Source organism: Callithrix jacchus, chromosome 5, assembly GCF_049354715.1.
Source record: "Callithrix jacchus isolate 240 chromosome 5, calJac240_pri, whole genome shotgun sequence".
NCBI classification, from domain to species: domain Eukaryota; kingdom Metazoa; phylum Chordata; class Mammalia; order Primates; family Cebidae; genus Callithrix; species Callithrix jacchus.
Genome location: NC_133506.1, coordinates 84,823,967 through 84,849,171, shown reverse-complemented (window position 1 = coordinate 84,849,171; position 25,205 = coordinate 84,823,967). Strand labels below are relative to the sequence as shown.

The following is a 25,205-nucleotide window of genomic DNA, read 5'->3' as shown; positions in this document are numbered from 1 at the left end:
GAGGTGAGGTGTTCTGGTTTCGGGTGTTTTCCTCCTTTTTTCGCTGGTTTCTTCCCATCTTTGTGGGTTTATCCACTTGTCGTCTGCGTAGTTGCTGACTTTTCGATTGGGTCTCTGAGTGGACACCCAGATTGTTGATGATGAAGTATTTCTGTTACTTGGTTTTCCTTCTACCAGCCTAGCCCCTTCGCTGTACGACTGCTGAGGTCCACTCCAGGCCCTGCTTGTCTGGGGTGCACCTCTAGCAGCTGTGGCACAGTGAGGGATGCCACCCGTTTCTTTTTCTGCTATCTTTGTCCCAGGATGATGCCTGCCAAATGTCAGTCTTTTGGATATAGAGGGAGGGGTCAGGGAGCTGCTTGAGGAGACAGTCTGTTCTTTTTAGGAGCTCAATTTCTGAGCTGTGAGCTCTGTTGTTCATTCAGGGCTGTTAGGCTGCTATGTTTGATTCTGCTGCAACAGAGCTCATTAAAAAAACCCTTTTTTTCTCAAATGCTCTGTGTTGGGGAGTTCGGGCTTTATTTTTCGATGTCCGTTGAGGTGTCCTGCCCAGCTAGGAGGCAGACTAGCCACTGTTTGCCTGCCGAGTCTCCGCCCTGCTGTTGTGTGATTCGCCCTGTTCCTGCAGGCTCTGCTGTGGTCTCCGCCATGCCCTGCGGTGGAGTCTCTTCGTTGTAGCGTGTTGCCTCGGCAATGGCAGGCTGCGTCAGCAGTGGGCATGTATCTCAGTAGGGACGGGTTGCCTCGGCAACGGCTGGCTGCGTCAGCAGTGGGCGTGTATCTCAGTTGGGGCGGGTTGCCTCGGTAGTGGTGGACGCCCCTCCCCCACAGAGCGTCTCGGACCGTCTGCTCGGGATAGTTTGAAATCGCGGTTTTGTTCGTCCCACTGGGTACCCCGAACGCTCTGTCCCTGCAATCCCCTGGGCTGGCCTACTGTCCAAGTCTCGTTCAGTCTCAAGTCCAGCCCTCTCAAGTCTCAGGTTGCCGGTTCAACAGGGCACCCGGACAAGCACGCCCTGTGGGGATTGCTGGGTAGGGCCGGCCGCCACCGCCCCGGCTGCCGGCTTCGCCAGGCAGACCTACTGCCTGGCGTCCCATGTCTTTTTTATACTTGGGAGTTTCCCCGTTCTGTGGGCAACAAAGATCAGTCTGGAAATGCAGCACTGACTCACCTCTTTGCGGATTCAACGAGAGCTCCAATCCTGGGTTGTTCTCACAGCGCCATCTTGAGTCCTCCCCCCCATCTCATTTTTCTATCACCTCTTTCTAGACCTCACATTGACCCTAGAAAGCTGAAGGGAAGGATGCACCAAGTATCTTCACAAAACATCTGGGGATCATAAAAACAACATCAGGATGACATTGATGCATCCCACCTTTCTCTTCAGTTCGAATTCTTGTCCTGACATTAGATTTTCCTGCACAAGGGGGACAGCCTGGCATGGGAGACAAGGAAGAAAGGAACCCCCTGTTTTTCTGGAAGTGGATAAAGCTGGGGTCATTTGGCCCTTCACATCTGAATTGTCTAGTTAAAACAACAAGAAAAATAGTATTCATGATATAAAAATAAAGAAAATGAGAAAAGAACTTTCCAAAATGAAAAAGGGAGAGCAAGATCAGAGCCTGTTTTTCTAGGAGAGGAACCAGGACAGAATGAACATAGTCACCTGCTGACAGGCTTTTTCCCAATTCAGCTGAATAATAAAGCCTAGAAAACACACAGCTTGAAAGACTGTATAGATGATGATCCCTGACCACAGACCTAGAAATAGAAATATTTAATAGAGGTTAATTCCACAGAAAACCAGCTGCCCCTGGGGAGTATGTTTTGCCTATCTCACTTCGGTCAGCCATACTGAACATCTGCTTGCATGGCCGAGGTAGAGCCCACAGTGGGCCACAGACCTCTACCCTGCTCCTTCTTGGACTTCCAGAAGGTCCCAGAAGGTTCTAGAAATCCCAATACTCCCTGAGGCTTCCTCCAGAAGGGCCATCTCTTGTGGTTCAGGATTTCAGAACAAATATTCAGAGGATATTTTTGGCCTTACTGACTATAATGCTTGAGTATTAAGAAAAATGCCAGTTATAAGAAAATTAAAATTTCCCAGGACCAACTACTTCTGCCCTATTTTCCTCAAAAAAAGGGGACTAACATAAAAAAAAAAAAAGCAGAAACCACTAGCTATATAAATTAATAATGTTCCCTGCCTCAGAGTTCCTGCCAGACCTTGGACCTTAACTTGCTTCTGACAGACTTTGCTGGAAGCTCCCAGAGGAGGGCTGTGCACCCAGAGATGACTAGAGAACAAAGGCAGGCCTGGGAGGCACAGGTGGTGGGAAAAGCCCTGTGGATCTCAAAGCACCACACAGGACACAGAGGGAGACCCCAGGAGAGGAGGGTTTTTGGTCAACAGTAAACTCATGGCAGAACCAAAAGCTCCAACAATAACCAAGAGACAAGGGCCTGACCGTAACAAAAACAGACCTACTTTGGGTTCTGCCCCACATCAGGCAGCCCAAGAAACCACCCCTCTCTACAATAAACCCAGAAAGCCAGCCTGCCCTAAATCAGACTTGCAGGAAGCAAGATGGCTGCCTCTGGTGACAATCCAGGAAGCTAACCAGTAACTTCTGTAACGATTGGCCCCAAAGTCAGGACTTTGGCCCGAGTTTCCAACTTAGAACCAACCAGAGAAAGTAAAATACATCCCCCTAACCAATCACACGGAGGCCTATTTCTAGTCAGCTCCCTCCAGCATCCCCAGATCAACAGTCTCAGGGCACACCTGCAGCCTCCCCTTTCCTGGGACGCTTTCCCACTCCTTTGCCTGCCTTTGAGTCTCTACCCAAATGCAAGTGGTGGCGGCCAACGCCCTTGCTGAGAATACGCCTTTGCTTGTCTTGCTTGGTTGGTCCTGCTTTATTTCCACAGCTGTCCAGATCTATATAAGGTTTAAGGTGGCTAGTCTGGGTTCCTGGTTTACAGATTAGGTACAAGGTTGACAGCTCTGTTTCTTGGTACCAGTCACATTTTTTCAGGTATGACTAGCTTGCCCTTTTGTTTGTTTGCTCTTTAGAGGCAGGGTCTTGCTCTACAGCTCGCTGCAGCCTCAAACTCCTAGACTCAAGTGATCCTCCCGCCTTGGCCTCCCAAAGCACTAGGATTATAGGTATGAGTCACTGCACCCAGTGTAGCCTGCTCTTAGAATAGTATAGTTGGTGTCACCTGCTATTCCTGTAAAAAATTAGCAGAAGGAAGCTACTGGCTTCCTCTTTCAAATCCAGTGTTCTCAGTGCATAGAAACTACAAGCTCACCCAAAGCATCTTAAACAGAAAATAACTAGCTACCTCCAGCTATAATTTGGAAGTTATGAATTAGATTTCTGGTAGTTTAGCATAGATCATTTCAAGATTTCTATTTGACCCAACCTAGGGACCCAAAGTAGGATGATTATTAGAATCCCATGGGCAAGGCCCAGGAATTAACATATTTTAAAAGTCTCCCAGGGATTCTGAGGGTCATTACGATTTCCTAGGGTTGCTTCTGAGAACCTGCAGAATTCAGATGCTCTCCTACACCCTGTATAGGTATACTGCATTCCATACTACAGGAAACACAAGATTAAAATCCAATTCATACCACCCTTTCTTCTAACAGGCGGGTGGAAGGACTGACTACAGTCTTCTCATAGAGCCCTCACATCCCCGGGGCCCCCACCATTTCTTTTCAGTGATTCTCAACTTCTGCTTTGCACATTTAGTTTTTGTGTTTTTTGTGTTTGAGATAGAGTCTCACTCTGTCACCCAGGCTAAAGTACAGTGGTGCCATCTTGGCTCACTGCAACCTCTGCCTCTGGCGTTCATGCGATTCTCATATCTCAGCCTCCCAAGTAGCTGGGACTACAGGTGCACACCACCACATCTGGCTAACTTTTGTATTTTTAGTAGAGATGAGGTTTTGCCATGTTGGCCAGGTTGGTCTCAAACTCCTGACCTCAAGTAATCTGCCAACTCAGCCTTCCAAAGTGCTGGGATTACAGGCATGGGCCATTGTGCTGTGCCTGTAATCCCAAATATATTCACTTAACAAAATATACTGAGGCTCAGGCTCAGGCTCATGCCTCAGTATATTTTGTTAAGTGAATAGGTGAGCCAAGGACAGCACTTGGGGTATGGATAGATTTATATTTAAAAGCAGATTCCTCATGCCTGTAATCCCGGATACTTGGGAGGCCAAAGTGGGAGGATCACTTGAGGCAAGGAATTTGAGATCCACCTGAGCAACACAGCAAGACCCCATCTGTAAAAATGAACAAGAGAATAAAGTAGATTCCTCTTCTAAAAAAATTGAAGTCATAGACGTAGAGAGTAGCATGATGGTTACCAGAGACTGGTGGCAGGGAGGGGAGGGTGTGGGAACAGGGAGTTGTTAAGACACGAAGTTCCTGATAGACAGGAAGAATAAGTTTTGAGGTCAATTGCACAGCAGGGGGGCCATAGTCAATGTACATTTTGAATCAATGAATTTCAAATGTCTTACCATAAAAAATAAGTGAGGCGATAAGTACGTTAATTAGCTTGATCTAATCATTCCACATTCTATATGTATATCAAAACACCACACTGTACCCCATAAATACATACAATTTGTCAATTTAAAATTTAAAAGACATAAAAAAGAATTTAAAGTATTTCCTTAATATTTTATACTGATTGCATGTTACAATGATAATATTTTGTCTATATTGTGTTACATGAAATACATTGCTTTAAAAATAAAAATAGATTCTTTTTTGAGACAGAGTTTCGCTGCTGTTATCCAGGCTGGAGTGCAATGGCGCGATCTCAGCTCACTGCAACCTCCGCCTCCTGGGTTCAGGCAATTCTCCTGCCTCAGCCTCCCGAGTAGCTGGGATTACAGGCACGCGCCACCATGCCCAGCTAATTTTTTGTATTTTTAGTAGAGACGGGGTTTCATCATGTTGACCAGGATGGTCTTGATCTCTTGACCTCGTGATCCACCCGCCTCAGCCTCCCAAAGTGCTGGGATTACAGGCTTGAGCCACCGCGCCCGGCCCATAGATTCTTATAATATTTGCATTAGCTATCCAATTGGCAAGTCCAGAGTATGAATCATACCAGAAACTCAGCTGAATAATTTTCTGCACTATCATGCAAGCCCAATGAACTCTGCACTGGCAATTCTATTCTTTGAACAACTCCTGTATTTTTAATTAAAATATTATTGAACTTAAGAAAAATGTGCCACCTAAAGGAACATACTGAACTGTAAGTTCCCTGGAGGTATCAGTTGACTTCTCGCTACCTCAGAACCTGCCAAGTACGGATGGATCAAAACAAGCCACGCTTTACATCAGTCACTACTGGCCCCAAAGATAATGTCCACCTTTTCATATCATCATTTATTAACTGCCAATATATTCAGAATTATTATTTTAGAAATCAAAGCTGGGCAGTCATTTATTTCCGCACTTTTAGAAATGATTAGCTCTGGTAATTTCAGATGCTGTGGATTAAGTTTTTTCTTCCAAATGTGGGAAGGTGCTCGCGTCCACCACCTTCCTCCTGTGCTGTTCACTTGATCACATGCATGCCCTTGTGGGGAGACCCACAGACACACAGCTGAGGCCATACAGGGAGGGAGGTGAAGGCTGCGGAGTGGGATAGGGGTGATGAGGAGGGCACTGGCCACCCGCTGCCCTCCAAGGATCCAGCCACGCTGCCTGGTGAACACATGGGGCGCTGCTTTAGGATGTACAGTGCCACTGTGAGTGCTGACGCTGCGGCACCCCACGCACGCAGGACAGACCACCTATCACGGCCTCTGCCCTGCAGACTCACCCTCAGGGGCTCACACGCTGTCTAAAGAACAGCATGGAACATGAAAAAGGGACACTTCCGAATGCTTCTTCAGTGGTCCCTGCTGTCACCTCCTTTGGAGAAATAAGGGCTGGATGACTCAGGTCAGGAGGTGAATAGAAAGGGCATCTGCGCTCAAGTTTGTCCGCATGGAAGACTGCCTGCAGGGGTGGGAGGGAGGACCACGGAGCCTTGGGGCCCTGGCTAGAGCTGGAGGCCACCTCCTGAACATCCCCCACGCTCTCTGACAAGACACAGAATGGACGTGAGTGAGCTTCCAAATTTCAGAGGTGAGCCTCAGTAAAAGGCCCGTGTGTTCTGATGGTCATTTCCTGAGCTAGTGAGCAGCTGAGCCCTGCCTGCACAGGTTAGAGCTTACCCATCACTCCAAGTTTGGTTGCAAACATCAGTGCGATTCCGACGGGGAGGCCCACCACATAGTACCCAACGGCATTCACGACGGCTCCCACCTTCTGATTTCCACTCCCCCTCAGAACGCCACCACTCGTGCACTGCAGGCAGAGAGCATCCCATCAGTGCCAATGAAGCCAGTGCTCCTGAAACACGCCCATCTCCTGAGCACTTCATATTCTGTGGGACTCTGACTCTAAAATCCATGGTAAGATGACAGCATCCTTCTAAATGAATATGATAACAATATTCAATCTTCCTACCTACCCTGGCCCCTCCTCGCAGCTGAAATTTACCACCATCAGAAGAAATTCATAGATCATAACAGTGCTTAGGGGACTACTACATAATACTTACAGCAAGCGCTTCAAAGAGGTGGGAAACAGCATAAATTGGAACCACCTGAGCCACCAGATGAATGACGTCTCTGTTTGGAAAATAAAGCACATGGTGATTAGGAGCCAAAGTAGGGAAAGAAGGATATAGCTTTCTGGCAGGTGCGGTGGCTCATGCCTCTAATCTCAGCACTCTGGCAAGCTGAGGCAGGTGGATCACCTGAGGTCAGGAGTCTGAGACCAGCCTGGCCAATACAGCAAAACCCCATGGAACCAGGCCTGGTGGTAAGCACCTGTAATCCCAGCTGCTCAGGAGGTGGTGGCAGGAGAATTGCTTGAACCTGGGAGGCAGAGGGTGTAGTGAGCAGAGATCGCACCACTGCACTCCAGCCTGGGTGATAGAATAAGACTCTATACTTTAAAATATATATATATATATATTTTAAAGTATACATATTAATAAATATATCTAATATATTTATTTAAATATATCTAATATATTTATTAAAATATATCTAATATATTTATTAAAATATATCATATAATTATATAATATATTATGTAATATACATTATATACCCTCCTGGAGAAAGGTCAGGTAAATGTAGCTGATGATGTGACAACAATTCAAGTTGCCTTCAGAGGCCAAGGTGGTCTGTGTTGCACAGTTAAGCTAGAGATGGAGAAATGGCCTGGTGGGCTGGCCTCTGACCTCACAGGTGAGCTCTTGTGGCCAAGGAGAGGCCGAGCTGGGAGTCAGAGTCCAGATGCACACAGGGAGAGTTTTCTAGCTTCGGCTTTCCTGTGCTGTATGCAAGGCCTCTGGGTGGGGTCTGCTTAGGGTGTGTGCACTCCGGGAATGGGGAGGTGGAGAGGCTGTGTGTTTGTGCCCACCTGAGGTTGGCTTGACACAGCTGGAGTTTGTAGCGAGCCCAGACCCCTCCTTGCTTTTGCTTCTGCCTTCCCAGATGGGATCTCTAATACACACCCTTTGGCCCTCTTGGGCTGTGTCTGCAGCCAGCACCCACTCCCCTGTTGGATCAAAGCAAGCCTCTCCTGTCCTAGCTTTCTGCTGACTCCAGACACACAGCCCCAATTGGTCCTGGCGACCTAGAGGACCCTGTAGACGGAAGCCAAGGAAAGAGGATTCTTGGTTCAGCCTGGAGGCTGTGCAGCCTCTGGCACATGACCTCTTCTCTCTGAATCACAGTCTGCAGCTACCAAATGAGGTGGTGTGGTGGGGCCTCCTAGTTTGGAGAGTACTGAATAAAAAGCACATCAGGAGGACCCTTGAGGGCATCCAGGGATCAGGCTGTGTGTGTAAGCAGCAGTCAGAGAATTTGGGTTTTAATTTATATTACTCTTCTCCAAAGGGGACTGGATAAACAGGCCTGGTTGTACCCTTTTTCTGTTTGTTTTTCTCTTTTTGAGATGGAGTCTCCCTCTGTCACCAGGCTGGAGTGCAGTGGCATGATCTCGGCTCAATGCAACCTCTGCTTTCTGGGTTAATGTGTTTCTCCTTCCTCCAATTCCCGAGCAGCTGGGATTACAGGTGCCATCATGCCCAGCTAATTTTTGTATTTCTAATAGAGATAAGTTTCAGTATGTTGGCCAGGATGGTCTTGATCTCTTGACCTCGTGATCCACCCACCTTAGCCTTCCAGAGTTTTGGGATTCTAGGTGTAGCTCCTTCTTACCAGCTGGGTGTAGCTGAGGAAGGAGATGGAGCCAGAGTGTGTCTAGATGCACTGTGCTGAACGCCTACCTTCAGTCTGGGGAGTGGGGGCTCTGTGGATTGTGAAGTGGAACAGTGCCTCACGTTTGTTGAGACCTCACAGGCTATAGACACTATGCTCAATGTTCTTGGTGCTCATGCAGCTTTTGAAATTGAGCTATAATTCACCTATCTTAAGATTCACCCTCTTAAAGGGTACAGTTTGGTGAGTTTTAGCATATTCACAATGTTGTGCAACCATCTCCGCTGTCTAATTCCAGAACATTTTCGTCACCCATGAAAGATACCCCATACCCATTAGCTGTCTCTTCTTATTCCCTTTCCTTCAGTCCCTGGCAGCCACTGATCTGCTTTCTGTGCGGTGAATGTGCCTATCCCAGACCGTTTGTGTAAGCGGAATTCTGTAACGTGGGCGCTTGTGTCTGGCTTCTTTGACTTAGCATCATGTTTCGAGGTTCCTCTGTGCTGTAGTGTGAGTGCTTCATTCCTTTTTCTGACTGAATAATGTTTCCTTGTGTGGATCCATCATACTTTGTTCATCCATTCTTCTGTCTATGGATGTTTAGGCTGTTACCACCTTTGGCAAGCGTTTGGGTTTTAATTCATGTGCAAGTTTTTATTTGAGCCCCTGTTTTTTGTTTTCCTGGGTGTGTATACATACGGGTGAAATTGCTGGGTCTAGGGTAATTCTGCCTTTAACTGTCTGAGGAATTGCCGGACTCTTCCAAGGTTGCGGCACCGTTTCACATCCCTGTGCTGGGTTTTACTAATTGCATTATCTCATTAGTTCTCACATCAGAGTCATGAGGTTTAGGTAGAATCATCATCCCTCTCACCTTTCAAATGGGAGAGTTTGAACTCTGAGGGTTTCTGCACACAGCCACACAGCCAGTCAGTTGATGATTCTTTGGCCAGAGCTGGCTTTGATCCCAAAAGCGGTCTCTTCTCCAGGCTGTTTTGTATCTTCAGGGTGAGGCTTTTTGGCTTTGTTCATGTTCTATTCCTGGCACCTGGCACACTTTGGCACTCACATATTTGTTGAATAAAATGTCATTTTTTCCTGATCTTGGTAGCTTGATCAGGAGCTTGAGGGAGGCAGCATGTCTTAGGGCTCCTGTACTCTACAGGTTCTGACACTCCTGCCGGGGTCTGTGTTCCCCTCTCCACCCCAGATGCTGCAGAATCCCCACCAGCCTCTGATTCTCAAGCAGCCACAGACGCACCACAGTGGGAATGTGTGGCATGACCTCTGCTGAGCAGAGACAATATCTCTTTCCAGCGAGTGCATGCCGTGAACTTTAGCTGTTCTCTCTCTCTCTGGGGTTGAAGGCTGTTGGTGACCTGCCCTCTTTTTTTCTCCTCTAGGCAAAATCTATTTATGGCAGTTGGCTGCTCCTGGCTCCAGATGGGACCAACTTTGACAGCCCAGTGCACCGGTCTTGGGTAAGGGCATCAGAGCCAACTCTCAGGGTGGGAGGAACCAGAGAAGGGGCCCCATCTATGGGTGAACTGGAGGAATGGAAGAGGGAGATGGAGAGTTGAACAGTGGATCCTGGGGTGGCAGGATCAGTAGGGCTCCTGCATTTAGTGCACTTGTATGTTGTACAGAAAAGGTCTCAATTATACATAGTTATGTGTAGTGCTCCCTTCAGAATAAGGATCTCTCGTGTGGGTGTTGCCTGTTTTATGGTTGAGCTTGACTCTGGGAACAGTCAAATGGAAGACGCAAAAGAGCTGTTTAACAAATGTTTGCGTTATAATGAGCAGCTCCCAATAAGCAGCTCCCAATTCCTTCCATGCCAAGGCCTGCCCCTGCAGCACAGTAGCACTAGTGCAGGGTTGGGGGCCCAGAGGCCTTGGGTCACCTCATACTAAACTGCATTGCCCAGAGAGGGGCCCTACTCGAGCTGGCACCGCCATTGACCTGACCTGTGGTTTGTTTCTCTGCCAGGAATTCCTTCTGGATTGGATTCCACTTAAAACACTGTCCTTCCTCACACGCTCTCTTAAAATGCTGCCACTCATACCCTATAAGTTGCTTTCACTCAGCCCCCTCCATCCCCGGGAGCTCCCTTTCCCCTTCTTCTTAAGTTTCTGCTACTCATCCCCTCCCCACCCTGAATATTGCCTTTGGAGTAGGGGCCTTGGACTGTGTATTCTCATGCCACAAGCCTTGCATTGTGTCTCTGGTCTTTGGGATTCCTTCTGGAATGGGTTTTGATTTCAAAGGCAGCACATAAGGCCCTTGGAAATGCTCCTGGGAAACATGTTCAGGTGGCCTCCTCTACACACCCAGCATGGAACAGCCCTCTACAAGGCCTCTTAGCAAGGCCCTTTGAGTCCCTGTTCATGCCACCCAGATGGGAGGACTCAAGAATCACTGGTCTAACTGGACTGCAGTGTCCAGGGAGTAGTTCCCTTTCCTAGTTTATATTGAGGTTGTACAGAATTGCCATTTCCAGATAACCCTGGCCCAAAGCAGAGAGATGTGTTTTCATAGTCAGTTCATGTGGCCTTATTGCCAGTTAAACTTTGAGTATTTTTGGGCTCTTTTCTCTTTTCATTTCAGACAGTCTTGCTCTGTCGCCCAGGCTGGAGTGCAGTGGTCTCAATTCAATGCAGTCTTCAACTCCCAGGTTCCAGTGATCCTCCCACCTCAGCCTCCTGAGTAGCTGGGACTATAGGCATGAGTCACCAACCCATGGTAGGGTTGAAAAAACAACACCAAGTGGCTGGTGCTGGTGTGTTCACATGTTTGTGCAGTGCTCAGACACTTGCACAAACATGGCTGGCAGCGTGGAGACAGACTGCAAAGTCCCCCAGGGGCACATCCCCTCCACTCTCACCTTTAAGGCGTCCCCTTGCCCTGCCCTCTACTTAAATCCCCACCTGCCATGTCTTTTGCCTGGAGCATTCCTGGGAAATATATCATGTCCAAACACAGTCTGATGAGCTGATCCACGTAGGGCTCCACTTATGGCAGGCAATGTAATATGTTAGTATCTTATTCTCTTCTGGCCTCCGCAAGACCATTTTTCAGAAAAATCTTTTATTTGGCTGGGAAGGAAATGTTCTTTATGGTGGGGAAATCTCTCTGAACCTGGGGAGCAGTTGCACTGGTGGGATCTCAGAGATGCAGGTCAGCAGCGCAGGGACCTTAGGAAGGAGATGTCCTTTACCTTGTGCCATGTACTGGCCTGAGGGCTGGTCCAGCCCACACACAGGCATGGACCAGTCACTCTCGAACATCTGCCCACAGTGTGTCAGACTCGAACTCCAGGGTGGCGTCCTTCATGGGAGGAGCCGGTCACAACACACAACATGGCAGGTGTGTTTATTTCCTATGGCCACTCTAACAAGTTGCCTCAAACTTAGTCGGTCAACACAAGACATCTTTGTTCTGTGATGGGTCTGGAGGTTGAAAAGTCTAAAATGTGTACCACTTTGGGTGGGGCAGCTTCCTCCTGAGGTCCTGGGGGAGAATCCCCTCTCCACTGCTTGCAGACTCCAGTGGCCACCTGCCTTCCTCGGCTCAGGCCCCTTCCTGTCACCACTGCAGTCTCTTGCTTCTGTAGTCACATTTCCTTCTCCTCTTTGTCACATTTTCTTCTGTCTCCCTCTTAGATGAGAATCTGGATGCCTTTTTCTTTCATTTTTTTGTTTTTTAGAGATAGGTTTCCTCTGTCACCCATGCTGGAGTGCAGTGGCATAGTCATAGCTCACTGCAGTCTTGAACTCCTGGGCCCAAGGGATCTTCCTACCTGAGCTTTCGAGTAACTGTGGGATTACAGGTGGAAGCCACCAGGCTCCATTGTGAGCTTGGGGGAGAGTTCAGCAGGGCTAAGTAGGATTTGTGGGAGCTGCTGCCAGCTATGAGGTGTAGGCTCAAGAAACTGGTCCATCAGCCACCAGAAACTTCCCTGATGGATGGCACAGTCCCCACCTGGGTGTCAGCGTCACCGCCTTCCAGAGCATTTATGTTTTCAGTGTGAAGCAGGATCAGGGAATGTCACTGTAGGAAAGGACCTAGAAGAGCCAGCCCTGTCCACAGGTGGGGGTGATGGAGAAGTGGCTTTTGCCCCGGTTGGGGCAGTGTGGAGTCTGCACTGTGGAGCTTTGAAAGTTGCCCTGACTCAAAGTCAGTGCAGAAGCTGAGCTCCTCAATGTGTGGGGTGCAGCAGATACGACGCCCGACCTCCTGTTCACTGACTCAGCCCCAGGGGGAGGTGGGAGACAGAAAAGACTCCTTGTCCTTGAGCAGTGTCCTCTTGTTGCTGAGACTGGTTTGTGTTTCTATTTCTCACTTGTGAGATGCAGACAGGCATGGTGTTGCCCACCAAGACGTGGGACACAAAGGTAAAGGGACAAGGACAAGCAGCTGGGGAGGAGAGAGATTCCATGGAGTCACAAGGTCCTGAAGGACTGTGCTGTCCCAGCTGTGACCCATCTCCAACCAGCCACAATGAGGCAGACTTGTCCCTTAGGGCCAGAAGGGTCTTACAGCCATGACCCGTTCCTGACTCTCAGTCCTTCCTTAGGTAGCTAATGCTTGCTTTTGGGCTTCTGTGTGTTCCTCTGCCTTGATGGAATGGTGGTAGACGGGCTTCTCCTCAAAGTCTAGTAAGCAGTGAGTCATTGTCTTCCTCTGAGCCCAGCAGGGTTGCACCTGGTGGCTGGGAGTGCTTTGTGATGCCCAGGCCCCAGCTGAGAATTGGTGGTGCTGGGGTTCATTAGTGGTGTCTGTCATCTGTCTGCAGGATGTGGTGGCAGTTACGGGGCAAAAGTCCAAGGCTCATTTCCTCCAGATACCAAGTATAGGTTTTGGAACGAGCAAGCCTCCGTGATCAGTGCAGAAGTTAAAAAAAAAAATCACACACCAACCACACCAATCAGAAGAAAGAAGTGTTGCAGAGAGGAACCACACCATCACAGACCTGGAGGGCTGAGTGGGCCACCCCCTGATCCCATTGGCTGCCTGTTTCTCACTTTGACTGAGGCCAGCCTCCCAAATGATTACGGGTGTCTGGAGATGCCAGATATGAATGAAAACAGACACCCTGTGTACCAGCATATAACTGTGGCTGTGGGCTCCCCAAACAGCAGTGTGTCTTACTTGTCATTGGCTCTGGAGCATCAGTGGGCCTGGGTCAACAGAGGGTAATGCCTGAAGGTCTCTACACACTGGACAAGGTGTGCCATAATGATGAGCAGCTCCTGAGCCAACTTCAAGAGCTGCCCCTGGATGATGAGCTAGTGAAACACTGCAAAAACAATGCATCTTACTGCCGGAAGGGGGCCTTTCAGTGGTCTGGAAGAAGTCATCCACCGCGAGAGCATTTCTCTGCATACCTCTGCCAAGTATTTGTTCTCAGCTCTGCTGCTTCATGATCCAGACCTGGCCTATGAATTAGCCATATGTGTCATGAGGTTACTGGTTTTAGAAAACTTGGCTTGTGCAGGCGACACATCCCTCCCTCACCGTGTGGTGTTTGTGGTGTCCCGCCGTTATCCTCGCTGGTTCACGCTTGGACACTTGGAATCACAGCTGCCAAAGGAGACACTTTCAGACTCTGAACGACTCTGAAAGCAAGAGAGAAACACGTTCTTCTTCCTCCCTCACCCTCAAACTGGCCTAACATGCGTTCAGGATGGCTACTCCCACTGACAGCAGTCCTGACGGCACCCCACTCAACCTGGCGCTGGAACCTGGGTCACAGGTGTTGTAGATGACCTGACCAACCCTTAAGTGGAGATGCCAAGAGAGGGTACGCTGGTTGGTTACTTGTGGTGCAGAAGTGGGCATCTTCCACCTCCCTCTGTCCCCAGGGTAGAAAGGAGTTTCTAGGCCTACTCTTGGGACAGGACAGTGAACCTTTGGAGCTCTCATATTCCTATTCCTGGTGGCCTAAGAAATGATGGGGCTGCTGGTGGGAGAAGATGCCCTCTGTTCAGCCAGCTCAAGCTCTGTCCTCGCTGCTTGAACCGTATGCTGATGTCAGTAGCACTTTGACCCTCTCATCAGAGACTTGTGGAAGGGAATGAATTTTCAGCTTCCAGTACTCAAGTGCACCCTTGGGAGGTAGTGGGCCTGGTGGTTTCTTCCCTGCCCCTGTCCATGCTTGTGAGACACCTAGAGACTCAGGAACTTTTCTAAGCCCAAAGCCCCAGCACAGGACTCTACCCTGAGAGGCCCCACTTCAGCTAGAACCTCTGGCAGATTTGCAACCCTGGCCTCAGGCCAAGCAAACCACAGATTCTTTTGCTCCATGCTTGTGATGGGCTAAGAACACCTGCAGAAACTTTCAACCCTCTGACCTGGGGAAGGAAGGGATAGGAAGAGACCCCAAATAGGGTCTGGCCATGTGGGATGCTTCCCTTGCCCTGGTTTGCCTTAGATCATCTCAAGGTTGCTGAGGAAGAGGGAGAACTCATCTCTGCTGGCCAAGTTCAACCCCACATGGTAATCTGTGCAGACCTAAATCAGGACCCAGATGGCCATTGCTGAGCTCATGCTCTCCCTGACAGGTGTGCGGGCCCCAGTGAGCATCTTGCAGAGCTGGAACACACTCTTCCCCACTACTGAGGCTACTAGTAGTGTAGCTGCCACAGCTGTGTCCCACACCACCATCCTGCGCCTCAGTCTTAACTATGCACAGTGGGAGGAACTGGCTAGCTGTCCACAGAGCTGTTCCCTGTCAGTCCTTGCACTCTGAGAAAGACCACATTGCCTTTGAGGCAGCCTACCAGATTGCCACTGATGCTGCTGCCAGTGGCATGACCCATTCATAGCTGTTCACCATTGTCTGCTACGTGGAGCTCTGTGGCTACACACTCCCTACCTTCAAGCTGGCCTCATTGGCCATGATCTATCGTAACCTGGCCTACAACCAGGATACCCACCCAGCCATCAATGATGTGCTCTGGGCTTGTGCCCTCAGCCACTCTCTAGACAAGAAGCGGCTAGCAGTTCTCATCTTCCCGGTGGTGAAGAGTGTGCACATTGCCATGGTGCTTTTCAGACATCCTGTCTGCAGGCCGTATGGTGACTGCACCTGGCCTGGCCGGCACCCCAGGCCACCACAGCTCTGGAAAGCTCATGTCCATGGACAAAGCTCCATTGAGCCAGTTTCTGATGCCACCCTCAATGCTTATGTCAACACCACACTCTAACACACATCAGCCCTCACCAGTATGGAGAGTTCATTGAGTTTCTAAGCAAGGCTTGGGAGACTGTCCGCTGCCCCAAGATGGCCACCCTCAATTTGCCCAGTTTATCGACAACCTCAAACAGATCTACAAAGGCAAGAAAAAGCAACGTTGTTGATTGGAGAGCCCTTTGGCTGAGAAAGCAGATTGCTCACTGCCCCGGCAGCCTGGGTTCCCAGGTAGTATTAGGTCAGGCCAAAGACACTGACACATTTGTCCACCCTGAGATGACTCGGACCGCCTGTGGCTGAGGCCAAAGGACCTCAGGGCTAAGGATGGGGAGAGTCCAACTCTAGTCAATACAGCCCACTGTTCATAGAGGAGCTGGGCCCAGCAGGTCGAATAGAAACCCCATGATACGCCACGTCCTGCCCCTATATTCTGCGTGTTCTGGTCTTGGCCCTGTCTCCCTTGGCAAACACAGAATACTGTTCCATTTCAGAGATTGCTTAACCAGAGAAACAGATGCATTTATGGTACAGTAAATACTATAGTACATATGTTGCCAATGATTGTAAATTTGTAACTATTTATGGTTCTGGTTCTGATTTGATGGGCCCTTGAGGTAGCTGTGGGTGGGAGGATATGCTTATTGGCTGAGGAGACTCACAACCATTTCTCAGGTATCCCTGGCAGAGGGTATGCTGTTAGCAATGGAAGAGTGGGGGGTGCCAAGGAGAAAAACAGCCAATTAGAGAAAATCCCAAGACTAGTCTGTGCATAATTCCTCACCTGCAGACAGGGCATTAATAGCCCAGTGGTGGGTGAGGGGCAGAGGCCAGGACTGAACTCAGACTTTTGCCTCACAAAGCTGTGAGGACCCTGAAGCTTCTGCTCCTGCCTCACACAGCCTCGCCAGGAGTTGGCTGAGCGCATGAGAAACAAGTGCAGGGATATGAAGGTCTGGGAAACCACTAAGCTCATAATATTTATCTATTCTGGCCACCTTTGTGTTAGATAGTGTGTGGTTTCATTTGCAATTGTGTGTGTGTGTCTGTATGGCTAAGTATATATGTCTACGTGTATAGACACGTCTGTGCATGCCTGTCTGTATGCGTGTGTGTGTGTGTGTGTGTGTGTGTATTTGTTTTTGGAGATGGAGTCTTGCTATGTCTCTCAGGCAGGAGTGCAGTGGTGCGATCTTAGCTCCTGGGTTCAAGAATTCTCCTGCCTCAGCCGCCCGAGTAGCTGGGACTACAGGCGCATGCTGCCATGCCCGGCAATTTTTTGTATTTTAATAGAGACAAGGTTGCCCAGGCTTGTCTCGAACCCCAGAGATCAGGCAATCCTCTCACCTCAGCCTCCCAAAGTGCTAGGATTATAGGCGTGAGCCACTGCGCCCAGCCTTTATTTTTGTGTGTCTGTGTCAGTTCTGTGGCTACGTACCTGTGTGGATATGTGCACACCGGACTGTGAGTTTCTGTGTGAGGATGTAACATTTGCGTACACATGAGGATGCATATCTACGTGTAAATGCTCTCATGTTTGTGCATGTTTAGTGTGTATGTGTGTCTATGTGTAAATGCTTTCATGTTTATACATGTTTATGAGTATATATATCTCATATTTAGTGTGTATGTTTATGTCTACACGAGTGCATGTGTAGACATATGTTTGTGTCTGTGTGTATGCTTGCTCCCCATGCATCTTTTTTTTTTTTTGAACTTCCGCCTCCCAGGTTCAAGCAATTCTCCTACCTGAGCTTCTTGAGTAGCTGGGATTACAAGTGTGCGCCACCACGCCCAGCTAATTTTTGTATTTTTAGTAGAGACGGGGTTTCGCCATGTTGGTCAGGTTGGTCTCGAACTCCTGACCTTGTGATCCACTTGCTTTGGCCTCCCAAAGTGCTGGGATTACAGGCGTGAGCCACTGCGCCTGGCCTCGCATTTGTGTTTTTTATATGTGTAACTGAGCGTATTTCTACATGGACCCATGTCTGTGTGTTCATCTTTGAGGATCTACGTGAATGTGTCCCTTTGCCAGATTTCTCTTCCCATTCCTCTTAAATGGCTCTGACCAGCGAAAGGTTTGTTACCCATCTCTGTGTGTCCTCTACTCATTCTTTCTCAGCAGATGAGCTTCTAAGCACCAGTCTCCCTCTGCCATCAGATTGGCTTCTTTAGCTGCACAGTTCTCTTCTCCCCCTGTGCTTGCTTTCTTCCCCTGCCTTTCTATCTCAAGCTTCCGCTCCCTGCTTTTGTCACAGTCTCATTGCTCACTGACTTGGAGGCTAGGGCTGGTCTGCACTTAGCCTCTCCCTTCCTAATTTCTAGCCCTAGTGGGCAACCCTGTCTTATCCCTGGCTGACGTCCACAGTGTATCATCATGTTCCTGCTACCTTCTTGACCCCTATGCTCAGCCTAGAATTGTTGTAGGAGGTAGCAAGGGCATTCAGAAGAGTCAGCTGGATACCAGTACCTTGGTGCTTACTGTTTCATGTCTTAGTTCCTGAGTTGGGGGTGGGGTTTGACAGTGAAGGGGTGGTGTAGCTAGAATGTGAACTAAGACAAACTGTCACTATTTTCACACCAAACTGACCAAGAAGTTGTATTTGCTGTTTGTGCCTACTCAGGTCTTACTGTCCAGTCAAGGGCCCCTAGAACGTCACACCCTAGAACGTCACAGCCCAATGGGTTTGTTGAGAGAGAGAGAGAGAGAGAGAGAGAGAGAGAGAGAGAGAGAGAGAGAGAGAGAGAGAGAAAGAAACACTCTAATTTATGGATTGCAGGAAAGATCATTTTTCTTAAAGGAAAAAAAAAGAGAGAGAGAGAGAGAGAAATTCCCTAAATCCATAGGGGACCAGGAAGTAATTAATAGATTATAGATTTCCTGTGAGTGCATATGGCTGGGGGTGACCTGATGTCATAAACCAAATGTCATTTTCCTCCTCAAATTCATGTGTTGAAATCTAATTCCCTGTGTGATGGAATTTGGAGGTGGGGCCTTGGGAGGTGATTAAGTTCATGAAGGCAGGAACCTCATGAATGGGATTGGTATCCCTATCAAAAGGAGCACAGGAGCTCCCTCATCCCTTCTGTCCTGTAAGGACACAGTAAGAAGATGGCTGTTCTATGAACCAGGAAGCCCCTCTCTTCAGACACAGAATCTGTGACCATTGACCTTGGATTTTACCATCTCCAGAACTGTGATAAATAAATTTTATATACTATCTAGTCTATGGCATTCTGTATTGACACCCAGATTAGTTAAGTACCAGCATATCAACTTGTACACATAATTCTTGGAAACTCCAATGCCAGGTCCTTGATGGCAAATGTGATTGATCTGCTGGAGAAATGAATCTACCTTATTCCTCTCTCCACAATAAACCAGAGATTCAAAACAGGCAAAAGTAGGTCAGGATCTTCTAAAAGCCATACCTGAAAGGTTTCCAGTAACAGTTGATTCGATGGTAATTCACACAGACAACCACAACAAAAAGACACAACTATCAGCAATTTTCAGGATAGTCTGAAACATATGATCTAACATTAGAGAGAGAAAAAAAAGACATGAAAGTTTCCAAAAGCCAAACTTTATTTAAAAGTTTATTTGATGAACTGCTAATTCTAACACTATGACTATAAGCCAGGGCAGGTGGCTGCATGGAGAGCCGGGGCCATAAGAGTTTGAAAGGTTTAGTTCCTGTAGCTTTTGGACCCACCCCCCTGGTCCCCTCACCTGCTGCCCATCTGTTAAGAAAAGGCCATTCTGGGCAGGACATCAGGGAGGCCAGATGCCCAATTGCAGAGAGACCTCCATGCCTGGAGGAGGAGGCTGCCTCTGGGAGCAGGAAGAACTGCTGGAACCCTTCCTCAAAGGCTTCTTTTCCTGATCTCAGGCACCTACTCCATGCACATAGATACCACCAGCACCAACAGAAGGAAGCGTTCCTGCAGCAGCAGGACTGTGGCTCTTGTGAATGAGAGAAGCCTCTCTCCAGCGAGGGAGAGGAGCCCAGGCTGCACACCCTGGTTTCCGCCTCCATGGCTCCCAGCGTGCCCAGAACTAGGGGCAGTATTGGAGCTGCTGGCTGGGGCTGTGCTGGCCACCCCCTCTCTGAGGCCAGTGGTGACAGCAGGTGGCAGGCTGTCAGGCAGCTCCTCTCTGGGATGGTCCAGCTCCTGTGATGTCTCTGCAGGGGAGGCTTCTCTGAAGTTTTCGTATTTCAAGTTTTTGTACTTCAGGAGCTGAAAAAGGTGAAAGAGTCACCAATGTGGAAACGACTTCACTGAATCAAAAGGAATTCCGGCCCAAAACACCACCCCCAAAAAGTCTTCCAGACTGCAGGTTACCTCACCATGTGCCTGTGCCTCCATGTGCTCTGGATTGTGCAGCTGGACAAGGACAGTATACCGATGCAACCCTGATGGGCTCTCTGATGAGAACTGGCTTACGAGGATCTGCCCTGGGCTGCCATGTGGCACCTGGGTGCGCCTGTGTCTAAAAGGCCATAAGCGCCTGGGGTGAGATGAGCCTTTGTCGGCAGTGACGAAAAAAGCTCTCACTCCTGCCATTTTTGAAGCAGGAGCCTCGATTCGTGGGGATGCAGCATGAGAACATCTTGCTCTCTTGAGTGTCTCCCACCAAGTGAGCTGGCTATGGTGCTGATATGGGTGCCTGGTTACCAGAGTTCTAAGTTCTGTTTGGGTCTGTCATCAAGGAAGTGAGGTCGATTCTTTAGGGTTCCGTCCTGTCGGCCCCTTCCTTCCATAAGACCTACTCAGGACTCCAGTGGGCTGCTGACTGCTGACCCTCCCCGCAGGTCAACTCCTTACCTGTACACATTTATGTCCACCCAGGGCATGCTTGAACATCTACGCCTGATGTTCACTAGAGGTTGGATGTCCTCCTTAGGCCTGATTTCCACCTAGGGCCTGATGTCTGCCTTGGGCCTATGTCCCACTTGGGACCTTGTGTTCACCTGGGGACTGATATCCAGCTGGGGCCTGATGGTCTGTTGGATCTTGTTCACCTGAGGCCTGTTGGCCACCTGGGTTCTGGTGATCACCTGGGACCTGGTGATCACCTGGGACCTGGGTATCAACCTGGGGCCTGGTTGTCTACTTAAGGCTAGATGCGTACCTGAGGCCTGAGTCTCACCTAGTCCTGGTAATCACCTGGGGACTGGGTGTATACCTTGGGTCTAATTCCACCTGGACCCTATGTATCTACCTAAGGCATGTTGGCTACCTGCGACCTGATGTCCACATGAGTCTGGTGTTCAACTTGGGCATGCTGGCCACCTAGGGCCTTGGTGTTCATCTGGTGCCTGGTTGTTGGGGCCTTGTTTACACCTTGATTCCAGGGTCTACCTGGGGTCTGATGTCTGTCCCGAGTACTGGTATCCTGTGGTGGGATGATGGTGGAGCCCAGGAGGTCGAGGCTGCAGTGAGCCGTGATTGCACCACTGCACTCCAGCCTGGGTGACAGCATGAGACCCTGTCTCAAGTAAACAAACAAACAAACAAACAAATAAATAAATAAACCAAAACCCACGCAAATTATATAGCTGTATAAAAATATTTTATTTCTTTATAAACTTTTTCTATCAGCATTTTTCTATTATTTATTTATTTTTAAAACTTTTTTGTTAAAAACTAAGACACAAACACACACATTCACCTAAGCTTAAGCAGGGTCACGATCATGAGTATCACTGTTCTCCACCTCCACATCTTGTCCCACTGAAGGTCTTCAGGGGCAGTAACCAGCATGGAGCTGTTATCTCCTATGATAATAATGCCTTCTGGAAACCTGAAGGAACTCCCTGAGGATGTTTCATAGTTGACCTTAAAAAAAAATAAGTAGTAATACTCTAAAATAATAAGAAGTGTAGGATATTAAATATCTAAAACATTAACATCATCTTTTTTTTATTTGTGACAAAGTCTTACTGTGTCACCAGGCTGGAGTGCAGTGACGCGATCTTGGCTCACTGCAACCTCCGTTTCCTAGGTTCAAGGATTCTCCTGCCTCAGTGTCCTGAGTTTCTGGGATTGCAGTCATGTGCCACCACACCTAGCTGAGTTTTGTATTTTTAGTAGAGACAAGTTTCACCATGTTGGCCAGGCTGGTCTCAATCTCCTGACCTCATGATTTGCCTGCCTCGGCCTCCCAAAGTGCTGGGATTATAGGTGTGAGCCACCGCGCCCAGCCTTAATTTGCTTTTCCTTAGTGTAAAGTGCATTACTTTTTCTCCTAATTCCTCAATGTTCACCATATCTTTATATGCTTATTTTCCATCAGAATAACTACTATTGGGAGGTGTTACTACATATATTTGTCCATTTGTTAAGTGTAGTTTATTTTCTTACTGTTGAATTTCACAAGTTGTTGGCATATTTTACACACAAGTTCTTCAGATATTTGTTTTGCAAAGACTTTCTTTAAAGATAAGTCTGGCAAGAATCCCCTGTCTCACCACTCCTATTCAGTCGAGAGAGAGAGAGAGAGAGAGAGAGAGAGAGAGAGAGAGAGAGAGAGAGAGAGAGAGAGAGAGAGAGAGAGGAGAGAGGAGAAAGAGAGAAGGGAGAGAGGAAGGAAGGAAAAGAAAGAAAAGGAAAGAAAGAGAAAGAAAAGAAAGAAGTATTCAGATAGGATGAGAGGAAGTGAAATTGTCTCTGTTTGCAGATGACATGGTTCTATTTTTAGAAAAACCTATCATCTCAGCCCAAAAACTCCTTAAGCTGATATGCAACTTCAGCAAAGTCTCAGGATAAAAAATCACTGTGCAGCAATCACAGGCATTTGACACCAACAATAGACAAGCGGAGAGCCAAATCATGAATGAACTCCCATTCACAATTGCTACAAAGAGCACAAAATACCCAGGAATACAGCTTACAAAGGACTTGAAGGACGTCTTCAAGGAGAGCTACAAACCACTGCTCAAGGAAATAAGGAGGACACAAACAAATGGAAAAACGTTCCATCCTCATAAATAGGAACAATCAATATTGTGAAAATGGCCGTACTGCCCCGGGTAATATATAGATTCAATGCTATGCTCATCAAACTACCATTGACATTCTTCACAGAGTTAGAAAAAAACTACTTTAAATTTCATATGGAACCAAAAAAGAGGCTGTATAGCCAAGAGGATCCTAAGCAAAAAGCACAAAGCTGGAGGCATCACGCTACCTGACTTGAAACTGTACTATAAGGCTACAGTAACCAAAACAGTATGATACTGGTACCAAAACAGACATATAGACCAATGGAACAGAGCAGAGACCTCAAAAATAACACCACACATCTACAACCATCTGATCTTTGACAAAGGCAAGCAGTGGGGAAAGGATTCCCTATTTAATAAACGGTGCTGGAAAAACTGGCTAGCCATATGCAGAAAACTGAAAGTGGACCCCTTCCTTACATGGTATACAAAAATTAACTCAAGCTGGATTAAAGACTTAAATGTAAAACCCCAGACCACAAAAACTCTAGATGAAAACCCCAGTCAGTATCATTCAAGGACATAGGCATGGGCAAAGACTTCATAACTAAAACACCAAAAGCAACCGTAACAAATGCCAAAATTGACAAATGAGATCTAATTAAACCAAAAAGCTTCTGCACAGCAAAAGAAACTAGCATCAGAGTGAACAGGCAACCTACAGAATGGGAGAAAATTTTTGCAATCTACCCATCTGACAAAGGTCTAATTTTCAGGCTCTACAAGGAACTTAAACAAATTTACAAAAAAAAAAACATCAAAAAGTGGGCAAAGGATATGAACAGACACTTCTCAAAAGAAGACAGTGTGGTGATTCCTCAGGGATCTAGAATCAGAAATACCATTTGACCCAGCAGTCTTATTACTGGGTATATACCCAAAGGAATATAAATCATTCTACTGTATAGACACATGTACTTGTATGTTTATTGTAGCACTCTTTATAATAGCAAAGACATGAAACCAACCCAAATTCCCATCAGTGATAGACTGGATAAAGAAAATCTGGTACATGTACACTATGGAATACCAGACAGCCATAAAAGAGAGATCATGTCCTTTGCATGGACATGGATGAAACTGGAAACCAACATCCTTGTTTGTTTGGGGGGTGGGATTTATTGGCTCTGTAAGCAGAACATCAACTTTTGCACATTTATAAAGTCAGATTGTTGACGGGGAGCAGTGGCTCATGCTTATAATCCCACCGCTTTGGGAGGCCAAGGTGGATTGATTGTCTGAGGTCAGGAATTCGAGACTAGGCTGCCTAACATGGTGAAACCCTATCTCTACTAAAAATATAAAAATTAGCCAGGCGTGGTGGTGGGCGCCTGTGATCCCACCTACTCGGGAGGTTGAGGCAGGAGAGTTGCTTGAACCCGAGAGGTGCATTGTTGCAGTGAGCTGAGATCGTGCCACTGCACTCCCGCTGGGGCATCAAAGAGAGACTCCATCTCAAAAAAAAAAAAAAAAAAAATCAGATTGTCATTCTCTTCCTTATTGCTTTTAAGAGTTTTTTAAAATGTATTCTTGATATAAGTCCCTTGTCAGATAATTGTGTGGCAAATACCTTCATCCAGTGTGCCTTAAATTTTCTTCTTTTGAAGAACAAAATTCTTAAGTCTAATTCATCAATCTTTTTTCTAACGGTTAGTGCTGTTTGTATTCTGTGTAAGACCTGGTTTATTTCAAGATATTGAAGATACTGTCCTATGTCTTCCTGTGAAAGTTTTATTCTTCTTTCACACTAAGTAGAAACTGTCTTTAAAATCACTTGCTCCTACTACATTTTTACAACATTTTGCTAAACCTTTCAAAGACTCTGGTACCACAGCACTCCCTTCCCAGCCTCAAGCCTTTTGGGGAGGTGGGGACAGAGAAAGAAAGAGGCTGGCGAGGAAAACCCAGCTTCAGCCAAGCAAGACCTAGCCCAGATATTAAATTAGCACAGCAGAGAGTCTCTCTCTGTCATATCAGCAGTCAGATGTCTTAAAACCAGAATCTACCCAGATTATATATATCTTGTATCTTTGTCATTACCTTTTTTTCACTTCATGTCAAAAAAAAAAAAAGAAAAGAAAAGAAAAGAAAAAGAATTCCAGCACTGAGGCAGGAGGATTGCTTGAGCCCAGGAGTTTAGCTCTACAGTGAGCTGTGATAACGCCACTACACTCCAGCCTGGGTATCAGAGGGAGACCCTGTTTGAAAAGAAAAGAAAAGAAAAGAAAAACCTGTTATATTACTGACCGGTAATAGAGGCTCCCAAAGTATAAACTTGCCTTAGACTGTTTGTTCTTCCTCCTATTCTGTCCACTCTGCCTCTGCCCATTCTGAGGCTGGACCATGCCACGAAGGAAGGCCCCTCAGTTACAGCTTCCCCAGCTCATCAGCCACACTGCTGAGGACACTGGAAAGAGTAAGCAGCTGGAGGGAGGAGGCTACCTGCAGGAGGTTTAGCATAAAGAAAATAGGAATGATAATGAGAAATTAAAGAAAACAGTTAAAAAGAGCAGTTATTGAAGAATGACACCACTGATCCCCCACCTGACAGAAATTGACGAGGCAACTGCCAGAGTGGATATGAAAAGGCAATTCCCATTTTTAATAGTGCTCTTTTATGATCTAACCTTGTTGTAATGAGATTGCAGGGAAAAGATAGAAAATAAGATGTTTCCAATC

The 25,205-nt window shown here is 47.4% G+C and overlaps 1 protein-coding gene and 2 pseudogenes across 1 annotated transcript; 2 read left to right on the top strand and 1 right to left on the bottom strand.

Annotated features, from left to right (window-relative positions):
* The first annotated feature begins 7,306 nt into the window (after positions 1–7,306).
* LOC100389048 (zinc finger SWIM domain-containing protein 5-like) lies at positions 7,307–14,193 on the top strand (annotated as a pseudogene).
* A 660-nt stretch (positions 14,194–14,853) lies between these two features.
* On the top strand, positions 14,854–15,686 carry LOC118142785 (zinc finger SWIM domain-containing protein 5 pseudogene; annotated as a pseudogene).
* A 3,381-nt stretch (positions 15,687–19,067) lies between these two features.
* On the bottom strand, positions 19,068–20,161 carry LOC118153739 (CMT1A duplicated region transcript 15 protein-like protein). The gene is given in 3 exon segments (XM_078375447.1): positions 19,068–19,758; positions 19,864–20,038; positions 20,040–20,161. Coding segments are annotated over 3 exon segments (762 nt in total). The 5' UTR covers positions 20,132–20,161; the 3' UTR covers positions 19,068–19,263.
* Positions 20,162–25,205: the final 5,044 nt, after the last annotated feature.